At 62.3% G+C, this 23,256-nt stretch overlaps 4 protein-coding genes across 13 annotated transcripts; 1 reads left to right on the top strand and 3 right to left on the bottom strand.

The window, feature by feature from the left end:
* Positions 1-1,054: 1,054 nt before the first annotated feature.
* On the bottom strand, positions 1,055-9,760 carry WDR97 (WD repeat domain 97). 8 transcript variants are annotated; one of them, XM_037732489.1, is made up of 24 exons: positions 9,620-9,760; positions 9,288-9,424; positions 8,539-9,167; positions 8,313-8,434; positions 7,449-8,148; positions 7,228-7,370; positions 6,908-7,144; positions 6,746-6,836; positions 6,456-6,588; positions 6,230-6,351; positions 5,966-6,026; positions 5,671-5,820; positions 5,305-5,562; positions 5,101-5,225; positions 4,922-5,006; positions 3,911-4,039; positions 3,601-3,822; positions 3,320-3,505; positions 3,007-3,204; positions 2,810-2,931; positions 2,575-2,737; positions 1,585-2,144; positions 1,432-1,502; positions 1,055-1,353 (listed from the first exon to the last, which is right to left on the bottom strand). In XM_037732489.1, the coding sequence occupies exons 1-24, from the start codon at positions 9,741-9,743 to the stop codon at positions 1,151-1,153; spliced, it is 4,971 nt and encodes a 1,656-aa protein (XP_037588417.1). In that variant the 5' UTR covers positions 9,744-9,760; the 3' UTR covers positions 1,055-1,150. The 8 variants fall into 8 exon arrangements, with proteins under 8 accessions (XP_037588417.1, XP_037588416.1, XP_037588413.1 ...); XM_037732488.1 differs by lacking the exon at positions 5,101-5,225 and having other exon boundaries at positions 2,810-3,204; positions 4,922-5,005; XM_037732485.1 differs by lacking the exon at positions 5,101-5,225 and having other exon boundaries at positions 4,922-5,005; positions 6,456-7,144.
* Positions 9,761-9,881: 121 nt separating this feature from the next.
* MAF1 (MAF1 homolog, negative regulator of RNA polymerase III) lies at positions 9,882-13,168 on the bottom strand. Of its 3 annotated transcripts, none has more exons than XM_017511632.2 (8): positions 12,616-13,168; positions 11,738-11,863; positions 11,507-11,635; positions 11,256-11,421; positions 11,032-11,153; positions 10,829-10,948; positions 10,533-10,667; positions 9,882-10,409 (listed from the first exon to the last, which is right to left on the bottom strand). In XM_017511632.2, the coding sequence occupies exons 2-8, from the start codon at positions 11,818-11,820 to the stop codon at positions 10,388-10,390; spliced, it is 777 nt and encodes a 258-aa protein (XP_017367121.1). In that variant the 5' UTR covers positions 11,821-11,863; positions 12,616-13,168; the 3' UTR covers positions 9,882-10,387. The 3 variants fall into 3 exon arrangements, with proteins under 3 accessions (XP_017367121.1, XP_017367122.1, XP_037588419.1); XM_017511633.2 differs by lacking the exon at positions 12,616-13,168 and adding an exon at positions 12,339-12,520; XM_037732491.1 differs by lacking the exon at positions 10,533-10,667.
* Positions 13,169-13,230: 62 nt separating this feature from the next.
* On the top strand, positions 13,231-18,380 carry SHARPIN (SHANK associated RH domain interactor). The gene is made up of 9 exons (XM_017511631.1): positions 13,231-13,890; positions 14,195-14,369; positions 16,953-17,093; positions 17,172-17,313; positions 17,398-17,506; positions 17,585-17,738; positions 17,810-17,934; positions 18,021-18,149; positions 18,228-18,380. The coding sequence occupies exons 1-8, from the start codon at positions 13,693-13,695 to the stop codon at positions 18,135-18,137; spliced, it is 1,161 nt and encodes a 386-aa protein (XP_017367120.1). The 5' UTR covers positions 13,231-13,692; the 3' UTR covers positions 18,138-18,149; positions 18,228-18,380.
* Positions 18,381-19,779: 1,399 nt separating this feature from the next.
* On the bottom strand, positions 19,780-22,687 carry LOC108291317 (cytochrome c1, heme protein, mitochondrial). The gene is made up of 7 exons (XM_017511625.2): positions 22,096-22,687; positions 21,285-21,481; positions 21,069-21,195; positions 20,823-20,980; positions 20,573-20,733; positions 20,185-20,285; positions 19,780-20,085 (listed from the first exon to the last, which is right to left on the bottom strand). Exons 1-7 carry the CDS (start codon positions 22,222-22,224, stop codon positions 19,981-19,983), a joined length of 978 nt encoding a protein of 325 aa, XP_017367114.1. The 5' UTR covers positions 22,225-22,687; the 3' UTR covers positions 19,780-19,980.
* Positions 22,688-23,256: the final 569 nt, after the last annotated feature.

Raw genomic sequence — 23,256 nt, 5'->3', positions numbered from 1 at the left:
CAGGAGGCGGAGGTTGCGGTGAGCCGAGATCGCGCCATTGCACTCCAGCCTGGGTAACAAGAGCGAAACTCCGTCTCAAAAAAAAAAAAAAAGTGTCAAGCCCTCCAGTGACAGAGTCAGCCCTCAGTCTCATCGCAAACCTGTGAACCTCGGCCTCCTGCAGTGGGAGGATGGGGTAGTGCCTGGAGGTGAAGAGGGAGGTCTGGCCCAGCAACTCGGCCATCCTCCACGGCCCCACACACCAGTGCTCTTGGGATGGTGGCACCGCTGTTTCAAGCACTGGCCTGGGAAACAGCCACCACTTACTGGCCCCATAAGGGCCACTGCACAGGTTGGGGTGACAGGGAAGGCATGGAAGAGCGATTCTAACCACCAGAGCCGTTGAGAAGAAACCGGTAAAGTCAGAGGCTAGAAATACAGGAGAGAAATCATTGCTCAGACAACACAAAAGACAGGTGTAAATGCCGGGGGTTTTCCCCAGAGCCGCCGCAACAGCTCTGTTCTCAGGTTTTATGCCCTGCCAGCCACATGGTGCAGAGGAGCCTGGCAAAGAGGCTGAGCCCTCGGGGACCAAGCCAGTCCCCCAGGGACTTTTAGGCTAAAAGGGTCAGAGGATCCTCTTCATTCCTGCTCAGACAAAAACTCCTGGTGCCTTGGTCAATTCTTCTGTTTTCCAGAATAAAAGTAACAAAAAAGCAAGGTCTGCAAACTCCTGGTCTCACCTGTATCGACCTGGAAGGCTCCTCCTGTGGCCGCCCAGGCCTTCCCGGCCTCCCCTCCACACCAGGCTGTGGGCTAGCTCAGGACACACTCTCTAAGGTCAGCCCGCATCTCAACACCTAGTACTTGAGCAGAAAACGTTTGCTCAGTGCCTAGCGGATGGCGCCCTGCTATGGGTCTCTTCTGCCCTAGGCCAGCCACCCCTCTGGAAATGCTGGTGCCCAGGCTGACCACCTCCACCAGGCCTGCAGCTCCCGCCTTCCACTGCCCCTGTGGGCTCAGGCTACATGCCCACCCTCCCTGCGTGCCCCAGGGCCCTCCAAAGGAGGCAGCATCACGTGGAAGGCTCTGGGCTTTATTCCAGACGCAGGTCATGGCCAAATACCAATGGCAGGCCCCAGAGCCAGGCGGGCTGAGGCCACCAGCCCGGTCAGCTGTAGGTGTCAGGGTCTGCGTTTTCCGGCAGAAAGTATCGCTGCAGGGCAGGCTGCAGGAGCCTCGGGGGCAGTGGGCGGGCAGGCGTGGGCCAGTCAGGGGGGAAGGGCTGCAGCTCCACACGGGGCAGTGGCAGCTTTATCATCCGGATGGGGCCGTCCAGGGTGCGGCGGGCACAGAGCCGGGATGGCATCGGGCCTGGGGGTGGGCAGAGGCTTGTGAGGCTGAGGGGCTGGGGCAGGGTGGGGGCCCAATCTCCCCAACGTCCCCACTCACCCCTCAGTCCTATCGTGGACCTCGCAGACCTCTGCTCCTTAGCCTCCTGCAGCCGGAGGATCGGGCGGTACCTGGGGGGCAAGAGGCGGGTTCAGCTGTCCCAGCCCCGCTTGGCTGCCCCACGCAGGCCCCGCTGGTGCAGGCCCCACGCACCAGTGCTCCTGGGGTGGTGGCACCACCGTGTCGGGCACCGGCACCGGCACCACCGCGTCCGGCACCGGCACCGGCACCACCGCATCGGGCACTGCCGCCACCAAGTCCAGCCCTGGCAGGTACGAGTGTGCTGTCTCTTCCCAGACGGTGCTCCACGGCTGCACCCGCAGTTGCTCGCAGAAGAAGTTGAGTGCATCGATGGCGCCCAAGTCCAGCAGCTGCGAGTGTGACCAGTCCGTCTCCTCCAGTGGCAGCGGCTCTCCGGGCAGCTCAGCAGGCCCCGCAGGGCACACGCGTGCCTTGGGCTTCAGGGAGAAGCTCTGCAGCATCTCCGAGAGCATGCGGCGGGTCCCCCGGCTGTGCACCAATGCCAGCGTCCGAGTGGCCTGGAGCTCTGGGGTTACCGAGTGCAGCTCCACAGGTGAAGCCACCACCAAGGGCACCTCTGAGACCTCTGAGAGCCTCCTGGAGATGCTTGAGGGTGACCAGGAGGTGCCCAAGGGTGTCACAGAAGCATGCTTGGGTGCCCCAGAGACCACTGAAGCCTGCGATGGGGTCTCCTTGGGAGGAGAGGAAAGCACTGAGGTCTTGGAGACCTTGGGCAGCACCACCAGCAACTTGGCTGCAGACAGTGGCTGTGAGCTTTCCATCTGTCTGGGAGGTTACCCACGGCCAAGCACCCTGGCTCTTTGAGCACCTGCATGGCCACAGAAACTCCCTTCTACCCGGCCCTCAGCCCAAGGCAGGGGCTGCCCCTCCCTCAACAAGGAGGTCCCAAAGCCATCCCTGGCTCAAGCCAGACACCCTCTGTTGACTTCCACCTGCACAGGGAAATCCCCAGACATGCTTAGGGCAGGGAGGCTGGAGGCCCAGGACTGGGCAAGGCGAGGAGCCCATGGCCTCAGCTGGCTCCGCCCCCAGGACGGACTTGCAGAAAGCCAGAGAAGGCAACAGGCTTCCCAAGGCCCACCCGGGCCCTGCTGACCCAACCTGAAGCTTCTGGGTCATGTCCTCCAGTTTCTGGGAGCAGCGAGTGCGCAGGGCGGCCTTGGAGTCCAGGCTGGGGTCCTGGGCCCAGGTCATCATCTCCTTGAACAGGAAGCCTTCCGGGTCCTGAAGGCCCAGCCCACGCAGCAGCTTCTTGAGCTCTGGCCTGGGACAGGTGCATGTGGATGGTCCCGAGGCCTTCCCAGCATGGGGAGGTCCAGGCAGGGGCGTGACTCACCGGCAGTGCGCTGGGGAGCAGAGGAAGTAGGACATGAGCTCCAGCACCACGTCCCGGGACTCCAGGGAGCAGGCCAGGAGCAGCTGCAGCGCCAGCACCACGAACTTCTTCTGCGTCTGGTCCTGAGGCCGGCAGGGGACGTGGTTGGTGAGGGCGAGTGGGCGGGGAGGGAGACTGGGGCAGCTAGAGGGGCACACCTGGAGGCTGGGGGGCCGGTCCAGGTTGAGCAAGTGTATGAGCAGGCCCTGCAGCCGGTCGTGGAGATGGCTGCTCATGTCGGGCAGCAGTCTCAGCAGCACCTGCAGGATGTGCACACGGTCCGCCCACGTGGTCTTCTCCAGCAGGGCCACCAACATCGAGGCCAGGCCCTCCACGGTGCCCGCCTCCGGATACACCTGCAGGGCAGCATGCTGAGGCCCTGCTCCCATGTCACACTCAAGCCAGCCCCTCCCTTCTCCCCTGTCCCTCACCCTAACCCACGCTTCTCAGGCACCCCCAGTTCCCTCGAACCTGCAGGCTGAAGATGGGGAATAACTTTTTGAACCAGGTCTGGTAGATGAAGAAATGCAGAAATTTGGGCAGATGCCCATAACGCTCATCGAAGAGCAAATGCCCATGATGGTGCCAGGGATGAAGGTGGGTTCTGGCAGCCTCACAGGTGCGCCGCCGGGGCTCCTGGGTCCAGTCCACAGCGCTCTAGGGGAGTGGCAGCAGCTGCAGGCTCCACTTCTCCGGGTCTCAGTGTAAGCCCAGCTCCCATGGTGGCCTGGGGCCCCTGTCCGAGCCTCTACCTGATCCTCCAGTTCCCAGGAATTCAGCCGTTGGTTGGAGTGCAGGCTCAGGGAATCCAAGCCCCAGTCCAGCTCCTCCTCCCCCTCCTCCTCCTCCTCCTCCTCCTCCTCCTCCTCCTCCTCTTCCTCCTTATCCTCCAGCCACTGGAGCAGCTTCCTCTGCCACTGGGCTTGGGACGGCCTGGGGCGCCACAGCCACAAGTCATCCTGGCTTGCCCCTGACTGCAGAGGGGCAAAAGGTGGTGTCTGATGGGCTGCAAGGACAGCAGAGCCCTCCCCTGCCGGCAAAGCCCCCAGCCCTACCCCTTGCCTTGAGCCTTCTCTGGGAGGCGAGCTGGGTCAGGGCTCCGGGGCTGCTGACCTCCTCGGGCAGCCACAGCTGCTGCAGCACCGCAGAGTTGGGCACGCAGCCAGGGAAGCAGATGGGCCTCGGGCAGTACTAGAGGTGAGCACACCAGGGAATGCTGAGAACCTGGATTCCCCCAGTCTGGACACCACCCCTGGTCACCATATCACCTCTCAGAGCCCCTCAGCCACCAGTCCAGCTCTGTCTGCCAGGCCTCCAAGAGCTGGCAGCCCCTGGAGAACAGATGGCAGGAGAACCCTGAGATACTAGGGGCGGGGTCCTCAGTGAGCATCAGCTGTGACAAACAAGAAGGGAAACCTGGGGAAGTGCTGGCCTCTAGGGGTCCCGACACCCCACAATCTCCTCACAGGACTTGGCGCCAGCCCTGGGACAACAAAGTCTAAAAGCAGCACGGGGGCCAGGGAGGAAGGAAGCAGCTTGGAGAGAGGGCAACAGAGAGTGTGATGGTGGTGCCCAGGTCCAAAGAGTCAATAACGCACCTGGGAAGGTGATGCTACCAGGCATATGCTGGGGGAGGGGCTGAGGCCTGCCTGGGCACCTGCTGTAGGTGAGGGCGGAAAGACAGTGGATTCTGAAGGGCCAGGTTCCCATGACTTTGCTCCCCTAAAGGGCAGGAACTCTGATCTTCCAGGAAAAGTCCCTAGGGGACCTGCCCTCCCAGCACCTCTGGGAAAGGGGTGTGCAGGCATAACTGGCCGGGGGGCCTGGGTTTGCCTGATGTCAGCTCCCAGAGCAGCAAGGAGCCTGTGGCCACAAACATAGCTGTACCAGAACAGGGGTAGACAGAGGGTGAAGGGTGAGGGGTGAGGGAGGCTGCAGCCTGGCCCTCTGACTGTAGGTGGGCATTGCCCTTGGGTCAGATTTGGACACAAAGGTTTGCAGCAAAGGGGAGAGGGCAGGCACAAGAGTGACCCCAGAGAGGAGTGGCTCTCCAGGAGCTGGGTGGGGTCTCACCTTGTGGGGCTGCACGGTGGCAGGAAAGAAGCCCCTGAGGTGAGAGAGAGGTTCCTGGGGACGTCTCTTTGGCAACAGTGGGATCTGGGGATGGAACAGGGGCTCAGAACAGCATAGCCCAGTGCCCCTGCAGCTCTGTGCCTCAGTAGGTGGTACCCCACCTGCCTGGGTCCCTCTCCCTGCACTGCAGGTGGGAGGATGGCAGGTCCAGGGCCATGGTTGTCCTCCCTTGGAGCTGCTCCACCTGCAGCTGCAGCTCCAGACTGAGGCCCAGGTAGTGGCTGAGTGAGGAGTGGGCCAGAAGCTGGGGCACAGGAGGAGTCACAGGGCGGCAGAGGGGCCATGGGAGCCCAGCAGGCATACGAGAGGGTGGGAAGTCTCACCTGGGATGCCTTGCTGTGCACCCTCTGGTGGGTGGGTGGGATAGGCACTGTGACTTGGGGAGGCCGGGAGAAGTGCTGGCACAGGGCCCCCAGGTCCTGTGGGGACAGGGCTGTTGGCACTGTTTGGACTGCAGTGCTGACCTCAGCCTGCCCAAGACAGGGGGCAGCTTGAGGTAGGGCACACACATCCCAGGTCTCTCTCTCCACTGTGAGGGTCCCGGTGCTCCACCGCTGGGACTCCCTTGTGGACTGCATGCCCTGGGAAGGGGGTGGGAGCAGATGGACGGTGTCAGAGACTGGGTGGGAGAGGTGGGTGGAGAGGAGAGGCCGGGGTCAGGGCTGGGCTAGGGGAGGCCCCACACCCACCAGCAGGCCAGAGCCGTAGATCAGACGTAGGTAATTGTCAAAGGCTTCCTGGCGCTGCTGCCAGGAGGGTGGGGGCCGGGCTGCTGGGACCACTAGCCCCCGTCTCAACTGCTGAAGGTCTTGGTCCCGGGCCACTAGGGCATCCAAGTCCTGAGGCAGGGTTCGGGGGTCAGCCTCCTCCTCCTTGAGCCTTGCCATGTGCTTCCCAGGCAACCACGGGGATCCCAGGCCCGCCCCAGGCCTGAGGGCTGGGGCCTGAACCTGGGCAGGGTGGGCGAAGGAGGATCCACCCCACCTCCTTCAGCACCGGGTGCTGATATGTTGCCCTCCGACGATGGATGAGAGACAAGGCCTCACTGCAGACAGGGACGGGCATAGGTGGGGTGCTGGACGGCATGCCAGTGGGTTGGGGCAAAGCCTGGGACAAGGACCAACCCCAAATGGGGGTGCCAGGGCTCACGTGGGCTTGCATCAACTCCCCAGGGGCCCACACAGCCAGGCTCCCACCCAGGGTGGGAAAGGGGGGCCTCCGGGAGGGCTGAGCAGGCCTGCATAGGACCTGAGACTGGCTGCCCCATGGAGGTTGGTGAGCCTCTGCAGCTGGGTGGAGGTCAGTGACTCCTGGCTCGTTAGTGGCAGGGGAGGGTCGTCCACTACGTCTGGGGCCTTCCGGCACATCTTCTGAATAAGAGAAGGAACCTATATCCCTGGCTGGGGAAACCGGAGTCTGCCTCCCAAGGTGGGCAAAGGGGGGCAACCTTGCCCACTCTGTCCTCACCACACACCTTAACCAGGTAGGATGTAGGCAGGTAGAGCCTATGGGACACCAGGCAGAGGCGGGAGCCCAGTGCCAGCACCAGGTCTCCACTGTTGCTGCAGAAAGCCAGGGCCTGAGGGGCACCATTCAGCTGCAGGAGCCTGGAGGGGCACCCAGGGGCCAAAGTCCAGCCTCTGCTTCCCAGAGTGGGCAACTGAGGCTCAGTAGGGACAAGGCCTTTTTCCACCCCATCTAGCCACTGGGCTCTGGTGAGGGGCAGAGGTAGGAGAGCCCAGCCCTCCCCAGGCCCCAGCCCACCGCAGGAGGCGGTTCTCAGCGGTCCAGATGCGAACGGTGCAGTCCAGGCTGGAGCAGGCGTACAGCTTGAGCGTCGGGCAGCAGCACAGGCCTGGGGGCAGGGCTCAGCGTCAGGAATCGGAGCCGTGCGGTGGCTGCGCTTCACCCGCGCTGCCCCCTCACCGGTGATGTGGTCTGTGGGGTCATCCTGGGGCCGGTGGTCTAATCGCGGGCTGTCTCCCAGGCCGAACTGTACCAGGCCGTAGGTAGCGCTGTCTGGGTCCTCGAAGCCCACGGTGACGCGTCTGCCCAGCGCACAGAGCGCCACGGCTGGGTAGCAGCAGGAGAAGGTGCGCAGCAGGCTCAGGCTCTCCTCCGCGTAGGGAAATACGCGCCACATCTTTACTGTCAGGTCCCCACCTGCAGGGGCGGAGCTTGGCTGGGCCTTCGCGGAGGGGAGGAGCCCCGTGGCGGGCTGGCCGCAGGGCAGGGGAGCTACTCACCCGAAGACACGATGCTGTTCCAGGTGGATGCGATGGCGGCGACCGGGCCCGGGCTGTGCGCCTCCGTTTGGAAGACAGTCTTCGATGAGAGCCACTCCAGCACCGACAGTGTGCCGTCCGTGTGCCCCACCACGGGCAGGTACCTGCGGGTGGGAAGAGCTTGTTGGCGCGGGCCCCGTGCTCCTTCCGCCCGCCAGGCCCTTGCTGGCTCCCGCACCCACCGGTTCTTATTCTTCCAGGCGGCGGCCACAGCGCTGCGGCGCAACTCCCCCAGGTGCTGGCGCACAACCTCCCAGGAGGAGAAGGCGCCTCCGAGGTCCCTGAGGTGGCTGTACAGGTGCAGACAGCAAGGCTGCGGCGCAGGGGGCGGAGGCGGGCACAAGCGGTGGAGCACAGACATGGGGCAGCGCGCCGCATTGGCGCGGACCAGGTGCCCGGCCTTGGTCAGCAGCCACAGCGCCTCGCACGGCAGGCAATAGGCCACAGCGGCCGCACAGTCCTCTGGCTCCAGCAGCAGTGCGCTCACTATGCGCCCGGTGGCAGCCGACAGGAGGTAGACCGAGCCGTCGGTGCACGCGCACACCAGGCGCGTAGGCAGGGATGGCTGCGCGGGCACTGGCAGCGCGGGCGCCACCTGCAAGTGGAGCACCTTGGCGGGCAGTTGCGCTAACGGCGAGTAGAGCTCGCGCATGTGCCACAGCTGCACGCTGCTGGCGCACAGAGACAGCACTGGCCAGCCAGGGCGCACTGGGGCCAGCAGACGGCTCACGCGCCCAGACAGCTTGTCCTGGCCCCAGTAGCCCAGCGCTACCTCGCCCACCTGCGCCGCCGCCTGCAGGTCCCAGGTGCGCAGCGTTCCGTCCTGCGAGGCCGACAACACCAGGGTCGTGTTCGGGAGCACGGCCACAGCCGTCACCGGGCCTGCGGGAGGGGTGCAGGTCACTCAGGTGACTGAAGGCAGGGGAGCCTTCAGCCAGTGTCACAGTCAGCGCAGCGAGGCCTGGCCAGAGCTGCAGAGATGCTGGGCAGCCTAGAGCTGCTGGAGGCAAAGGGCCGAGGCTCGGGGTGTAGAGAACTCGGAGCACCTGTGTGGCCCACGAACACCATCCGGATCTGCCAGTCAGCCTCCCACACCTTCACGGTGCTGTCCCGGGAAGCTGTCACCATTGCCAATACCTCCTCGCAGTAAGCCAGGTCCGAGATGGTGCTATAGAAGGGGAATGGAAGAAGCCCAACGGACTTAACACCGCCTTGTGCGTGAGGGGTGTGGGCCCCTACGTGCCTGACCCTCCCTAGGGGGACCCCACTCACGTTTTGTGCAAATCCCGGCGCACATCTACAAGAGCCCAGGCATGGAGATCGAAAGTGAGCACAGCCGAGCCGTAGGCCGCGAAGCAGCGCAGAACGTTGTGGGGAGGAGTCGGCCCCACAGCCAGACGCATGAGCCTGGCCGTTGGGCTCAGGGGCGGATGCAGTGGTGCCCCTCGCAGCACCAAGCGGCGACCACCTGAGCAGAACTGCCAGAGCGCCAGGCTGCCGTCGGTCTCCGCCACAAGCAGCAGCCTGAGGTCAGGCACTGGCAGACAGCAGGAGGGTGCCCGACCCGGCGCCCTGCCCACCCCCTGCTCGCTCAGCCACAGCAGGCTGAAGTTGGGTCTCAGAATGGCCAGCCCTGCGGGGCCCCAACCTACAAAACGGCCCACCGAGCCCAACGGGCCCAGCACGGTCACCAGCCCCGTGAGCCCGACGGGCGCCGGCAGCATCTCCTGTGCCCAGCCGTCTTCCTTGTGCAGGTGCAGGCGGCCCGCGCCGTCCAGCACTACGAAGCGTCCGCCTGCAGGGTCCTGCGCCACCGAGCGCAGCCCGGCCGCCACGTCCAGGCGGCGCAGTGGCTCCAGCCCGTGCGTCAGACGCGCCACGCACAGCTCGGCTCTCTTCTCCTGTGGGCCGGGGTGGGCGGACCCGCAATCACAGGTTGGGACTGCTCTGGCCTAGGGGACCCCCAGGGGAAGGGCCAGATCCAGAGAGAGGCCTGGAGGCACACCAGGGGTGCACCGCACCTTTTCCACAACTTCGTGGAGGCTGCTGCGCAAGAGCAGCCACAGCTGGCGGGCACGGGGGCGTGGGGTCAGGCTTGGCCACCGCCGGCTGCTGGTCAGAAACGGCAGGACCTGCGGCGGCTCCGTGAAAGTCCACTCTGCGGGTGGGAGTTGGAAGTTCCGCCATCTGCAGCCTCAGGTCCCATTTCCTGACGGTTATAGGGAGCTCTCTTCCAGGGGCTCAGCCCTGCTGGGCACTGCCCAGGGGACTTTCGATCCAGGGGATGGAACCCAAGCCGACTGAGCCCCACTTCCTAGCGGGATGCCTGTGGGGCGAGGCCAGGCCCCCTCACCATTATTTTCCGTGAGCAGCCCGGGGTCTGGGACATCATAGCCATCTGCATCATACAGGTCTGAATCCAGAGCTAGGTTGTAGCCTTCTGAGAAGTTGCTTGCCTCCCACACCTCTGCCTCCATTTCAGCGACTGCGGTCCCAGAGCCCAACAGCTTCCAGGACTTAGCGGTCGCGGCCCGTGGCCCCCGTTGCTAGGATACCAGATGCAGACGGCCACACCCACATCGCAGGCCCCGCCCCCACATCGCACCAGGCCCACGCTAAGTCACAGAAACTTTTATTGTAAAGGAACGAGCTGCAGCAAAGTGACACTCAGTGCACGTGGCCAAATGGGCAAGGTGGGGGGTACAGGTGGGCACCAGGGGCCGGCCCAAGACCAGAGCCGGTGACCGCTGGGGCCTGCTTGCGGGGCCTCTGGCCACAGGCCCTTTGGGCTGGAGTGTGTAGGCCCAGAAGAAATACAAAAATAAACTCTGTGGTCCAGCTGTCCCTGCTTGTGGCAGTTCATTTGGGCAGGGCAGTTGCTCTTCCCACCAGGTCCCCTGCTGCAGAGTCTGGCCACAGCATGGGCAGCGGGAGCCTGGGGGGTGAGTGGGCATCCACAGGCTGGAGCCAAAGGGCTAGGCAGGTGTGGCCTTGGGCAGTGCCAGGACTGTGGCAGTGCCAGGGTCTGGCCAGCAGCTGGGGAGGCCCCAGGGGCCTCTCAGGCAGACAGGTCCAGGCACTGGTTGAAGCTGGAAGAAGCTGGGGCCTCTGCTCCTCCTCATCACATACAGATCACTGGGACCCTGGGTGGAGGTTGGCACACAGTGGGCCTTCAGGTGCCACCACTTAGACCAAGCAGAGAAGGCCCCACCCTGTTGTACCCACTGGAGGCTCCAGGGACCCGTGTCATAGCCCCCATCACACACCTGTCCTCCTCCATGGTGCTCGTCTCCTCGGCCCCACCCCCACTGCCTCCACTTCTGCTTTCGTCCTCCACCTCCTCCTCCCCCAGCTCCATGTCCAGCTCATTGCCTGCCTCTGAGGACGTGTAGGTGGAGCCACTGAGGGGAGACAGGGAAACCAGTTTTAGGACCCCCTACCCAGGCCTGCTGCTGGCCCCAGGGAGGATGTTCAGGGAGAACAAAGCCGAGTGGAGATGGCACAGCTGGGGAAGTTGTATGGGCCCAACAGGGAGCTGGGGGAAGAGGTGGATGGTGCCCACCTGATGGAGCGGCAGCTAAAGAAGACAATTCGCTTGAGCCGCTTGTTGTAGAAGAAGTAGTTGAAGGACCAGAGGCTGCCATCCTCCCCGAAGGGGTCTGAGTCCAGGTCTGGGTTATAGCTGGGGAGTACAGGACAACAGGTGGTGTGAGGCCCCAAGTGCCACACATACCTGGGGGCCCACCTGCAGGGATGCCAGCCCACCTGTAGATGTCACATTCAGCCAGGCAGATCTCCTCGTCCACCGCGTTCCACAGCTGTGGTTTCAGGGCCTTGAAGTCCTCCCGCACAGCTGAGAACAGACTGCAGTTGACTGCATTCACCACCTAGGGCAGGCCACAGTCAGGCTGACAGGAGCCCAGGGACTACTGAAAGTGGAGAAGGACAGGGGGCTGGCTGTGGGTCCCTTCCCTCCACCTGACCCTCACCCAGCTAAGGCTGGGCTCCCGGCTGAATTCATGGCTGCGGGCTGTGCTGAAGTCATAGTCGGGCCTGAAGGACTCATTGAGTGTGGCAATCAGGTAGAAGAGGGTCTTGCGGCTGCACTTGTCACTGAGGGGGCCCTCGTCTTCTCCGCCTTGGCTTTTGCTGAGTCTGCAGAGGAAGGAGCATCAGCTGGGCCCATCACCTTCCCCTAACCCCCAACCCCCAGCCCCAGGTGGGCCCCACCGTGGCTCACCTGCTGGGACTGAGGCCTGAGGTCTGGGGTGGAGAGAGTGCCTCCAGCACGTGGGGCTGGCCCTCCTGGCAGAACTGCTTGAACATGTGTTTGTCATCTCCTGCCATCTTACATGAGTAGCTCTCAATCCTATGGGATGCAGGGGGACCATGAAGCACTCTTCCCCCAGGTTCCATTCAAGGGCAGGGCCGTGTGACCCACCGAGATGCCAGTCCCCCCAGCCTGCTTCACCTGCCGATAATGTGGGCATCTCCGGTCTCCACAGTCAGCTGTGAGTTGATGGCTTCAAAGCTCGAGTTCTCCAACAGCTTCATGTCCTTGGGAGGGAGCTCCGTGCTCCAGGGGGGCTAGTGCTGCCTGGGGAGTGAGAGGCCAGACCATGGGTATTTGGCCCTTGGGGACCTGCCTTCAGCCCTCCTACCCACTAAGTGGAGCCACTGGGAACAAGCTGACTCGGGCCCCTGTTTAGGCTGCACATGAGGAGCCCCCCCCACTGCCCGGCCCGGAGAGGTGATGAGATTCTGTTTTACCTGAGGGTGGCAAGTCTGGGCTCCAGGTCAGCCACACCCCCTACAGGGCGCGCGAGTTCTGGGGTGAGGCTGGGGCCACCGGGGACCCTGCTCGCCCTGGGGCTGCTAGCTTAGCTTGTTGCTCAACCTTCCCCATCCCCACCCCGAAAGAAGAGCTCCAGCCACCATGGGGGTAACTTTTGAGTCCGCAACGGGACACGACCCTGCAGTCTCCCTCAGGCTGGCTGGGCTCCTAGGCCGGGGTAAGAGGTTGTATCCCGGTTAGGAACCAGGACACCTGGGACTCCAGGCCCTGCGGTCACCTGGGCAGGCGCTCTTCTGTTGTTCTGGCTGTTTTCTGGTCAGGGGAGAGGAAAGCTACAGGCTCCTCCACGCTACTCTGAAAGAGCGCCTAGTTTCTCCGGGCGCCTAGGAGGGCGGTCCCTCGGCCCCGCTGGGGTGCTGCAGAGTCGGCCGGGCCGGGCACCCGCCGAGCCAGGTGGAACTACAAGTCCCAGGAGGCAGCGCGCCGCGCGAGGCCTGCTGGGGGCTGTAGTTCCGGCGGCCCGAGACAGAGCGGGGAGCAGGGCGGACACCCACCTGCCTGGCTGGGTCGGATCGGGCCGCGCCAGGCCGGGCCTGGCTTGGCTAGGTAGCTCTGCGTCGGTGCCGGTGCGCAGGCAGGGGCGGGCTCCGCGCAGCGTGGGCTTCTCAGGATCGGAGGGCGGCGCCGCGGCCTCCGCTCGGGCCGCACTGTATCCGGGGGAAGAAGCTCCGCGGCGACGTCCCGTTACTCCCGGCCCTGACGGCCCATCCGGGCTGCCACCGCGACATAGCCTCGCCCCCCTGCACAGAGCCCGCTCTCGCGACCGACCTGCCGCCGACCGACACAGAGCACCCTGGCAAGTCAGCGAGCGAGCGAGCGAGCCAGCGACCTCCGCCTCCCCCGGCCGGACAACAACAAGCGTCCGCCAGGCCCGGCCCCGCGCCTCTGAATGGCCCGCTCCCGTCTCCTGGATCAAGAACTCAAATAGTCATTGGCGGCCTTACCCGCCACTTAGTTCTGTCTTCTATGTCTACTGGTTCTGGAGCCTGTCTGTCACGCCTCTCGCCGTACTAACCCGCCTACCCTCGGCGCTCATTGGCCGCGGTCTCTCTCGCTCCGCCCCCGAGGGGGTCGCCCCGTAGCGTACCTAGAGCGGTGCGGGCCAACCTAGTGCTACGTGTGGGCGTGACGGTGGCGCCCACTGTGGGGCCCGGGAGCGGCGTCCAGCTGCAGCCAGGCGCTGGGGTAGTCGCTCGCCGGCTGCAGCTCCGCCCGCCGAGCCCCTGGGGCGCAGAGGCCGCGCCCGCCTTCAGTTGTGGCCGGTGCTTCAGCTCCTGACCCTTCGACCCCAAAGGTTAAATGTGAGCGCCTCCGCCGCCCTGCCCCAGGCTCGTGCACACCGCCGGCCTCGCCCAGCCCGTGTCCGGAAACCCTCGGGCCGTGTCCATGTCTGGGCAAAGCCAGCAGGGCCGACTCGGCCAGGGTCCAGTACTCAGCTCCGTCCCTGGCCCGACGCTCTGGGCGCGCCCGGAACCCCAGGCTCGCGGCTCGCGTTTCCGGCCGGCGGAGGCGCTCAACGGCCGGATCCCACGGAAGCGCGCTCGGAGGGTCGAGACCCGGCCGGACCGGAGATGGCGCCCCCGGCAGGCGGGGCGGCGGCGGCCTCTGACCCGGGCTCGGCCACGGTGCTCTTGGCTGTGCACGCCGCGGTGAGGCCGCTGGGCGCCGGGCCAGACGCCGAGACACAGCTGCGGAGGCTGCAGCTGAGCGCGGACCCTGAGCGGCCTGGGCGCTTCCGGCTGGAGCTGCTGGGCGCGGGACCCGGGGCGGTGAGTGGGGACAGAGTTGCACGGTCAAGTCCTCTTGGCCCGGGTGGGGCCCGGACCCCGAGGCCAGGCCCCTCCGCCTGCCACCTGGGTGCCCTTAAGCAGTTATGTTTCTTTGCTTCTGTTTTTTCGTCCGTGAAATGGGGGCAATGCTGGGACCTACTTTACAGGACTATTAGGATTTGATGATAAGTGAACAGGACTTAAGACCGTGTAAATGGCCTGTAAATGTTACCTTGTGTTCCTTCGCTCATCATGCGCTATAGGGCCAGGGGAAGTTCTGAGCCTGGACTCTCCCCCTCCTCAGGTCAGTTTGGAGTGGCCTCTGGAGTCAGTCTCCTACACCATTCGAGGCCCCAGCCAGCACGAGCTGCAGCCTCCACCAGGAGGGCCTGGAACCCTCAGCCTGCACTTCCTCAACCCTCAAGAAGCTCAGCGGTGGGCAGTCCTGGTCCGAGGTGCCACCGTGGAAGGACACAATGGTCAGTGCCCTGTAGTGGATACTCATTTGGAGTAGCCTTGGTCCCCCGGTCCTGGTTGGGGAAGTTGGATCCACCTTCTCCACAGCTGGATGTCTGGGAAGGCTCCCAGAGGGAGAAGGTGGAGCCTGGTGTAGCTTGGAGTAGTTTGGAGGGGCTCCTGGAGTCGGTCTCCTACACCATCCCATGCCCCAGCCAGCACAAGTTGCAGCCTCCACCGAGAAGCCATGCAATCTCAGCCTGCCCTTCCTCATCTCTCAGGAAGCATGAGAGGCAAGCATGAAGAGGCAGAGCAGGCAGGGTCAGGACCTGGTGAGAAAACATCATCCCAAGAGCAGCAGGAGGGTGACAGGAGTGGGAGGGTGACAGACTCAGATACCTGCTGCTTAAGACTGACAGTTCTGCAGTGGCAAGGGTTAGTGCAGAGAGAGCTGGGGAGAAGGGTGTTTCCAGAGATGCTTAGAAGATGGAATTAGCTGAGTTTAATGGCTGCTTGGGAGGTTTTTTGCAGACAAGGTGTCCCTCTATCACCCAGGCTGGAGTGCAGCAGTGTGATCCTTACTCACTGCAGCCTTGAGCTCGTGGGCTCAGGCCACCCTCCTGCTTCAGCCTAAGTGGCTGAGGTCATGAGCGTAAGCCACTGCCCCTGGCTCATATGGCTGCTTAAATGGAAGAGTCAATAGTTGAGACTGAGAAAGACGAAGGACTAGGTAGTTTGGGGCTCCCAGATAGTGGGCAGCCCACAGAGGAGAGAAGCAGAGCTGCCAGAGGGGTAGGAAGACAGCCAGACAGTGATGTAAGGAGATAGGCAGCCACGCGCCGTGGCTCATGCCTGTAATCCCAGCACTTTGGGAGGCTGAGGCGGGCAGATCACCTGAGGTCAGGAGTTCAAGGACCAGCCTGGCCAACATGGTGAAACCCCGTCTCTACTAAAATACAAAAAATAGCTGGACATGATGGTGGGTGCCTGTAATCCCAGCTACTGGGTGGCTGAGTAAGATTCCATCTCAAAAAAAAAAAAAAGGAGTTAGGCTCTCTTTAGTCATTCACTCACTAAGCATATGTATTCAGCAGCTGGTCCTTTGGCATGAACAATGAACATAACCTGCAATCTCCATTCTCTTGGAGCTGGCATTCTTAGAGGGAGGAGACAGACATATAAAATAAGGATGGGGTGGGCAACATACAGAAAAGCTTAAAAATTAGCTTATTGTAGTGTTGTCTGCCTGTAATCCCAGCTATTTGGGAGGCTGAGGTGGGAGGCTGGCTTGAGCCCAGGGATTCAAGGCTGCAGTGAGCTGTGATCACGCCACTGTGCTCCAGCCATGGTGACAGAGTGAGATCTTATCTCCAATAAATAAATAAAATGAGTTTTTTTTTTTTTTTTTTTTAAAGTCAAGTGTATACCCACATCATAAAATGGGTTGGAAAATGTTCCTACCCTTTTCATTCTCTGGAAAACTGGTTTTTTTTTTTTTTTTTTTAAGTCTGTTAGATGGTGTGGGAATGGGAATGCTGGTGCTGGGAGGATTAGTGTTTAAAACAGTGGCAGGGGCTGGGCGTGGTGGCTTACACCTGTAATCCCAGCATTTTGGGAGGCCAAGGCGGGCAGATCACCCGAGGTCAGGAGTTTGAGACCAGCCTGACCAACATGGAGAAACCCCGTCTCTACTAAAAATACAAAATTAGCTGAGCATGGTGGTGCATGCCTGTAATCCCAGCTACTCTGGCTGAGGTAAAAGAATCACTTGAACCCGGGAGGCAGAGGTTGTGGTGAGCTGAGATTGCACCATTGTACTCCAGCTTGGGCAACAAGAGTGAAACTTCATCTCAAACAAAAAAACAGTGGCAGGGAAGGCTTCATTGAGGTGACACTGGAGTGAAATTTGAAGGTCATGGCATGAACCATGTGACCAAGAAAGCAGCAAACACAAAAAGCCTGAGGTGAGCATGTGCAAATGATCCTTAAGGTTCAGTGGGGATCGGGGCCAGGGCCAGGAACAGTGCTGTGTGCCTTGCTTGTCCTAGTGGGGAGACAGTTTGAATACAGTGGGCCTGAGGTCATCACAGGAGCTGTGTTAGCCCATTGCAGTGGGCTGGACCTCACATGGGGGTTAAGGAGAGACGGCAGCATGCCCAGCTCTGAAGATGCCCAGGGCAGTGGCTTGTCTGGAATGCTGGCAGCCCAAGTGTGGGTCAGGGAGCCAGGAGAGGGGAGGTCCCCAAGGGCAACAAGAGACCACCCTCACTGCAGGGCCACTGAGGTCCTGCTTTGGTTCTGCTATGAGGCATCCCTGGCTGGCAGAAAGGGCCAAGAGAGGTGGCCTGGCCAGGCAGCAAAAGGGTTTGGAAGGACTCTAATTCCTAAAGATAAACCAAGTGCAGCTCCAGCACAAACAGGAGTCTGGCAGGACCTCTGAGGGGCTTGCCAGAACCAAGGCTAGGAGAAGGAATGGCCTGAAGCGTGGCCTGAGGCAGGGCCCTGGCATGGACTGAGGTTGGGGGAAAGGCAAAGGTTCTGAAAACCCAAGGGCCCAGAGACCTGGACAGAGGCCACAGCACAGCCCACCCATATCTTACCTCTAGGCAGCAGCAGCAGCTCACCACCAACCCTCGGCCCAGAGGCATGCCCTGTCTCCCTGCCCAGTCCCCCGGAAGCCCCTACACTCAAGACCCCTCAACCTGAGGCAGATCTTCCTAGGAGCCCTGGAAACTTGATGGAGAGAGGTACAGGTGGGTGGGTTAGGGAGTTGGGGATAGCAGACAGTGCCCAGTGGGGATAGCTGTCCTTTCCTTGCCCTGCAGAAGAGCTTGCAGGACGCCTGGCCCACGCCATTGCAAGTGGGGACGAGAAGGGGGCAGCCCAAGCAGCAGCCGTGCTGGCCCAGCATCGCGAGGCCCTCAGCGTTCAGCTTCAGGAGGCCTGCTTCCCACCTGGCCCCATCAGGTGAGGCCTGGGGCTTCTTCCTCACCTTGCCCTCATGACCCTCCCAGGTTCTCCATCCGTCCCTCAACTCACATTCTGGCCCAGGCTGCAGGTCACACTTGAAGATGCTGCCTCTGCTGCATCCGCCGCATCCTCTGCCCACATCACACTGCAGGTCCACCCCCACTGCACCATTGCAGCTCTCCAGGAGCAGGTGGGCACAGGGTCCAGGGGGCCTGCCAGGGGCAGGGGAGCCTAGGTGACACCACCTGCCCTGATGCTCTGGCTGCAGGTGTTCTCAGAGCTTGGTTTCCCGCCGGCCATGCAACGCTGGGTCATTGGGCGGTGCCTTTGTGTGCCTGAGCGCAGTCTTGCCTCCTATGGGGTTCGGCAGGATGGGGACCCTGCTTTCCTCTACTTGCTGACAGCTCCTCGAGAAGCCCCAGGTCAGTCCTTGATGTGGGTGGGGTGCGGGAGGTGGGGTGCAGCCCAATAGTCCTGAGCTCCACCCCCTCAGCCACAGGACCCAGCCCTCATCACCCCCAGAAGACAGATGGGGAACGTGGAGGCTTGTTTCCTGCGTCATTGGGCTTGCCCCCAGGCCCCCAGCCAGCCACTTCCAGCCTGCCCAGTCCTCTCCAGGTGGGCACGGGACTGGGCGCGGAGGGCAAGGACAGCTATGGCCACTGGAAAGAGCAGGGAACTAACAGCTGTCTTTCCTCCCCCAGCCTGGTTGGTCCTGTCCCTCCTGCACCTTCATTAACGCCCCGAGCCGCCCTGGCTGTGAGATGTGTAGCACCCAGAGGCCCTGCACTTGGGATCCCCTTGCCACAGCTTCCACCTAACAGCCACCAGAGGTACCAGAGGTGGCACACGCAGGGGCGGTGGGTGGGTAGGGCAGAATCCACGGGAATGACCCACTTCCTCCCCAACAGGTTATAAGGGACGAGTGGCCCTTCCCTCACAGGTCGACATCTCCAGGCCCCCGCTGAACTCAGGGGCCCTCTACTGAGCGCTTGCTGGGATGAGCCACCAGGGTTAGGGGGAAGGACCACAAACCAGAACCATTAAAGATCCTTAAGAGCCAACAAGTGTCCCTTCATTATCTCTGCAGACCTCCCCCAGCCTAGCCAGAGCTACAGGGAGATAGGCCCTCATCAGCAGGTGGGGCTCCCCCTGCCAGACCAGGTGGTAATGAAGTGGACCAAGACCCTGAGCTTTAGTGGTCAGGAAAGCATGGCATGGGGATCTCTTCCCAGACCCCAGAGGCCTACAGGGCCCCCACCCAGCTGCTCACCGTAGGGCTGAGGCTGCTGGGGTGTGCCACACACTGAGCTACAGCCCCCACTGCTGACTTTGTCTCCTGCTGTTCCCCCTGGTCACCCAGGCCTGCACCTCTCCTGCCTGCAGCTCTACTGCCACCACCTTTCTCCCGTTCAGCTCTTGTCTTCTCTGGACTCTGGCCACCCCTCCCTCAGCTCTTGGAGCTAGGACACCAGCAGTGGGTGTTGGCTGGGCACGGTGGCTCACACCTGTAATCCCAGCACTTTGAGAGGCCGAGGTGGGCAGATTACGAGGTCAGGAGTTTTGAGACCATCCTGACCAACATAGGGAAACCCCATCTCTACTAAAAATACAAAAATGAGCTGGGCATGGTGGCATGTGCTTGTAATCTCAGCTACTCAGAAGGCTGAGGCAGGAGAATGGTTTGAACCCGGGAGGTGGGGGTTACAGTGAGCTGAGATGGTGCCATTACATGATCTTAAAAAAAAAAAAAAAAAAAAAAAAGAAAGAAAGCAATGGGTGTTTTCCTTCCCTTCCTAGGGACAAGGAAAGCTCAGGAGCTGAGTTCTACACCATACTGCAGCAGGGCACTGCTGGGTCACGTCTCTTGATCCTTCTAGATAGCATCCACTGCCACCTTCACTCAGCAGCATGCTCCTGTGGGAACCCAGCCACTGTCAGCTTCTGGCCTGGACCCACCACCCAGCTGCCCTATGGACTGCTAGGAGGGGCCACTCCACAATACACATCCTGCCCGTCTCTACCCGATTCCTTTACCTGGCTGGGAGCCATCCCCTTCCTCTCAGCCCAGCCCAGCAACAGCCCCCGCTCTAGACAAGGCCTTGCTGAAATGCTGCCAAGGTTCCCTGTTGCCATCAGAAGGGGGTTCAACACCAAGTGGCTCAACACCCTAACACTTGGCTGTTCATTCCAACAGGTCCCTGGGCCACATCCAGTCTGGCTAGGCCCTTTTCAGCTCTTTCAGACACACTCCACCCCACCAAATGTTGCCACTTCCTCTAAAATCCAGTTCTCTGCCTTCTGTCTAATACCCAATACTGTCTGGACTCCTAGCTACCACTTAGTGCAAGGCACTGCTGGCCACACTGCATGGGACATCCTGGGAGCCCTGTGAAGGCACGGGTCTTGGTATTAGAGTCCCTTGCAAACCTGCACTGCTTCCACATAATAATTCAAATATGGACATTGAGAAACTTAATTTATTCCCATGATAGAGACTGAAGGCGGGTCCAGAGCTAGAGCCTGGTCTCCTGTCCCCTTCCCTCTTTTTCCAGATGAAGAGGGGCTGGGTCAAGTGGGCCAGCTGAGGCCTGAACAGGCCTGGGATGGCTCTTGGGCTTGAGGGCCTGTTCTGGCAGGAAGGCAAGCAGACGCTGGACAGGGTCACTTGGGCGGCCGATATGCCAGCTTCCGACTCTTCAGGACTGACCACTTATGCCGCTTCATGGCGTAGATCAGGGGCACCAGCAGACTCATTATCATCAACATCTGAGAATAAGGAAGACTCAGAGAAGGGAGTGGGAGGGAGCTCTGTCCAGCTCCCAGCCCCTCTGATACCCACCATGGCCTTCTCCCAACAGTTTTTACCTTGAGCCCCATGAGTTTTCGTTGGTCGTGCTCTGGCTCAGATGCCCAGCGCAGGAAGGTGCACACGTCCTTGGCTACCTGGGACATGGTAGCTGGGGTGCCTGGGCCAAGGACAAGTAGTGAGGGCTATTCTCAGTCTCATGCCCAACCTAATGTAATTCTCAGTACAGCCTCTCTGTGGAGCAAACAGTGGCCTCTACTCAAGGCATCAAAGGGACAGTATCCCCTGACTGGACATACGTAAAACTGAAGGAGCCCTTCCTGAGACATGCACAGAAGACACCCTACAAGAAGGGGGCAGGACCTCAGGGACCCGGGAACACAGGGAAGCATCCCTGGGGGTAGTGAAGTATTCAACATGCCCACTCCCAGAATGGGGGCCTCTTACCGTCATCAAACTCCAGGACATCCGTGTAGATGGGAGGGGCCATGGCGATGGCCTGGCCAGGAAAGTAGGGGTTGAAGTAGAGACCTTCCCGCAGTGACACCCCAGTGGGTGGCTCACAGTAGCCCGTGAGCAGGGAGAAGATGTAGTCCTCACCACCATGCCTGGGACCAGATCCATGGCTCCTTAGCCCCAAGCACAAGTCAAGCCTCCCCCCACCTCTCCGGTGCTACCCCGTGGGCAACTCGTGTACCTAGCTCGCACGATGTAGCTGAGGTCAGGGGGCAATGCTCCGTTGTTGGCAGCTCGAGCAGCCTCAGGGTTGGGGTATGGTTTTGGAAAATAGTCAGCCAGCTTTCCCGGTCGCATAAACATCTCCCCATTTTCATTGGGGCCATCTTGAACCTCCACCTGCCACCGAGAGCCTCATCACAACCTTGCCATCTCACCACAGTGGGAGCCCTGAGCCCTGGGTCCCAGGCATCCCCAGACCTCACACCTCCTCAGCCAGCGCCTTAGCTTCAGCCTCCGTGTAGCACACGCCCACCAGGTGGCGGTAAGCCACGTAGTCCATGCTGTGGCAGGAGGAGCACACCTGCTTATATACCTGGAAACCCCTCCGGACGCTGAAGAGAGGAAAGGGTTAGGAACGCTTTAGATTCCACCTCCCCAGCTCCACCCAGAACCTCCCCCTGCCAGCCAGCCAGCCGCACACCTGGTGTGGTCCAAGGAAGAGAGGAGGCCACGGTGAGACCACGGATAGCTGGGGGCGTGCAGCTCCAGGTCAGTGGCACTCACGGCCGAATGCAGAGCCAGGGTCAGCCCCGCACCCCCTGCCGCCAGCATGCCCAGCGCTGACAGCATCACCTTCCGGCCTCGGGAAGGGCCAGACTTCGACGACAAGGACACTGCCTGCAAGATCTCCGCTTCAGCGCCTGCCAGGACACCACCCACCCTACCTGGGGATCTGACTCTCAGCGCCCACCTCTCCACCCAGCACTGGCCGCCTCCTGCAGGGCGCCAGACGCACACCCTGGCCCGCTACCCACCCCATCCCTCTCCGCTGCTGACTCCCAGACCGTGATTCGCTCTCAGGAGGAGGTGTTCCTGGATCCTGAGCCGAGGATCAGACCGAAGTGACCAAGAGTGCTGGGGCATGCCAAGGTCACAAGCAGGTGGCCGAGGTCAGGCTGGGGTCACTTCAGGACGCGGGCCCAGTTTGGACAGGCAGCCGCAAGAGCCGTCCTGGGCGCGCCATCCGGGAAAGCCCCCGCCCCGCCCCGGCGGAGAGCCGGTCCGCCGACCCCCACGCTCGGGACCAGGCCCCGTGCCGTTCGGAGAGGCGGGCACCCGGCCCTGATCCCACACGCTCAGGGTCGGCAGGCAGCGGGGACCCAGCCGGGCCGGAGGCGCCGGGGGGCCGGGACCGCTTCCGCGCTGCCCCAGCCCGCGCCCGCAGCCTCCCCGCCGTGACCTTCAAGGGGCTGCGGGGCCGCGCGGAGGCCGGGACCCGGCCCAGCGCTCACCTGAGGTGTCCGCAGCGGGAGCTGCCCGGGCCGCGCGCTGCACAGCAGACCCCGGGCACACGCGCCCGGGAGCCCCGCGCCCCGCGGGCCCAGCACCGCCCCGCGAAGCGAAGCCGCCGCTGCCGCCATCTTGGCCTCCTCAGCGCGGCCGCCGATCCCGTCGGCCCCTGCGGCGCCACGCGAGTCGAAACCTCGCGACAGCCGCGGAGCGCAGGGCGGGGACGGGCGTGGGGGCGGGGCCTGCCGGGTGGGCGGGGACGAAGCGCGCCGGCCCAGGTAGCGTCGGTCAGCGGCCGGGGCACCGCCTGCGTCGCCCGCTCTTCAAAGCTGTCGTGGGAACTGGCGGTGGGGCGGGGCCCGTCGCGTCTCTCTGTTGCCGTGACAACGCCCCGCCCCGCCCGGCGTTTCCCACGCCGCCACCGAGGCCCCGACGCTCCTTTTCCTGACGTTCCCAGGCTGCGCGGTGGCGCGGTGGAGGCTGCCCCTGCAGGCAGAGGACCACAGAGAAAGGGCGGCCGGGCCGGGCAGGCGCGGGTGGGGGTCTCGGCTCAGGCAGCGCCTGGCAGCGGGAGTCTGGGCCCCGGGGCTGAGCACCCTGGTCTCCTTCATCCACGTGACAAGTGTTTATTAGGAACTTGTCATGAGCAGAAACGGGTGCAGGAGCCGGAGCGAGACCCCAAAGGCTCCTCCAGAAGCTCCTCGTGGCCCCGCGTGGCGCGCTCCTGGGGTCCTCGCGCTTTGGGAGGCTGAGGCGGGAGGACTGCTTGAGCCCTGGAAGCCTAGGCTGCAGTGAGCCGTGATCGCCACTGCACTCCAGCCTGGGCGATAGAGCGAGACCTTGTCTCAAAAAAGTAAGCAAATGTGATCTTGTTATGTGGGAATACTTTTATTATAAATTTTTTTAAAGAGTAAGCAAAGGCGGGAGCAGTGGCTCACACCTGTAATCCCAGCACTTTGGGAGGCTGAGGCGGGCGGATCACGAGGGTAGGAGATCGAGACCATCTTGGCTAACAGGGTGAAACCCAGGCTCTACTAAAAATGTAACAAATCAGCGGGGCGTGGTGGCACGAGCCTGTAGTCCCAGCTACTCGGGAGGCTGAGGCAGGAGAATCGCTTGAACGCGGGAGGCAGAGGTTGTAGTGAGCCCAGATCGCACCACTG

This window comes from Cebus imitator, unplaced genomic scaffold (genome assembly GCF_001604975.1).
Source record: "Cebus imitator isolate Cc_AM_T3 unplaced genomic scaffold, Cebus_imitator-1.0 Scaffold449, whole genome shotgun sequence".
Lineage (NCBI taxonomy): Eukaryota > Metazoa > Chordata > Mammalia > Primates > Cebidae > Cebus > Cebus imitator.
Note: the sequence above shows the minus strand (reverse complement) of the source record. Positions and strands in the feature narration are given on the sequence as shown.

Coding starts and splice junctions, on each gene's coding strand:
- MAF1 (XM_017511632.2), bottom strand. CDS start 11,820: ATGAAGCTGTTGGAGAACTCGAGCTTTGAAGCCATCAACTCACAGCTG. Junction 11,422..11,506: donor TCAGGCCTCAGTCCCAGCAG/GTGAGCCACGGT, acceptor CTTCCTCTGCAG/ACTCAGCAAAAGCCAAGGCG. Junction 10,668..10,828: donor TTTAGCTGCCGCTCCATCAG/GTGGGCACCATC, acceptor GTCTCCCCTCAG/TGGCTCCACCTACACGTCCT.
- WDR97 (XM_037732482.1), bottom strand. CDS start 9,743: ATGGAGGCAGAGGTGTGGGAGGCAAGCAACTTCTCAGAAGGCTACAAC. Junction 7,371..7,448: donor GCCTGGAAGAATAAGAACCG/GTGGGTGCGGGA, acceptor TCCCACCCGCAG/GTACCTGCCCGTGGTGGGGC. Junction 2,145..2,574: donor ACATGACCCAGAAGCTTCAG/GTTGGGTCAGCA, acceptor TCTCCTCCCAAG/GAGACCCCATCGCAGGCTTC.
- SHARPIN (XM_017511631.1), top strand. CDS start 13,693: ATGGCGCCCCCGGCAGGCGGGGCGGCGGCGGCCTCTGACCCGGGCTCG. Junction 17,094..17,171: donor TGGAAACTTGATGGAGAGAG/GTACAGGTGGGT, acceptor CTTGCCCTGCAG/AAGAGCTTGCAGGACGCCTG. Junction 17,935..18,020: donor GCCTGCCCAGTCCTCTCCAG/GTGGGCACGGGA, acceptor TTCCTCCCCCAG/CCTGGTTGGTCCTGTCCCTC.
- LOC108291317 (XM_017511625.2), bottom strand. CDS start 22,224: ATGGCGGCAGCGGCGGCTTCGCTTCGCGGGGCGGTGCTGGGCCCGCGG. Junction 20,981..21,068: donor CTAAGGCGCTGGCTGAGGAG/GTGTGAGGTCTG, acceptor TCTCGGTGGCAG/GTGGAGGTTCAAGATGGCCC. Junction 20,286..20,572: donor TGTCCTGGAGTTTGATGACG/GTAAGAGGCCCC, acceptor TCCTTGGCCCAG/GCACCCCAGCTACCATGTCC.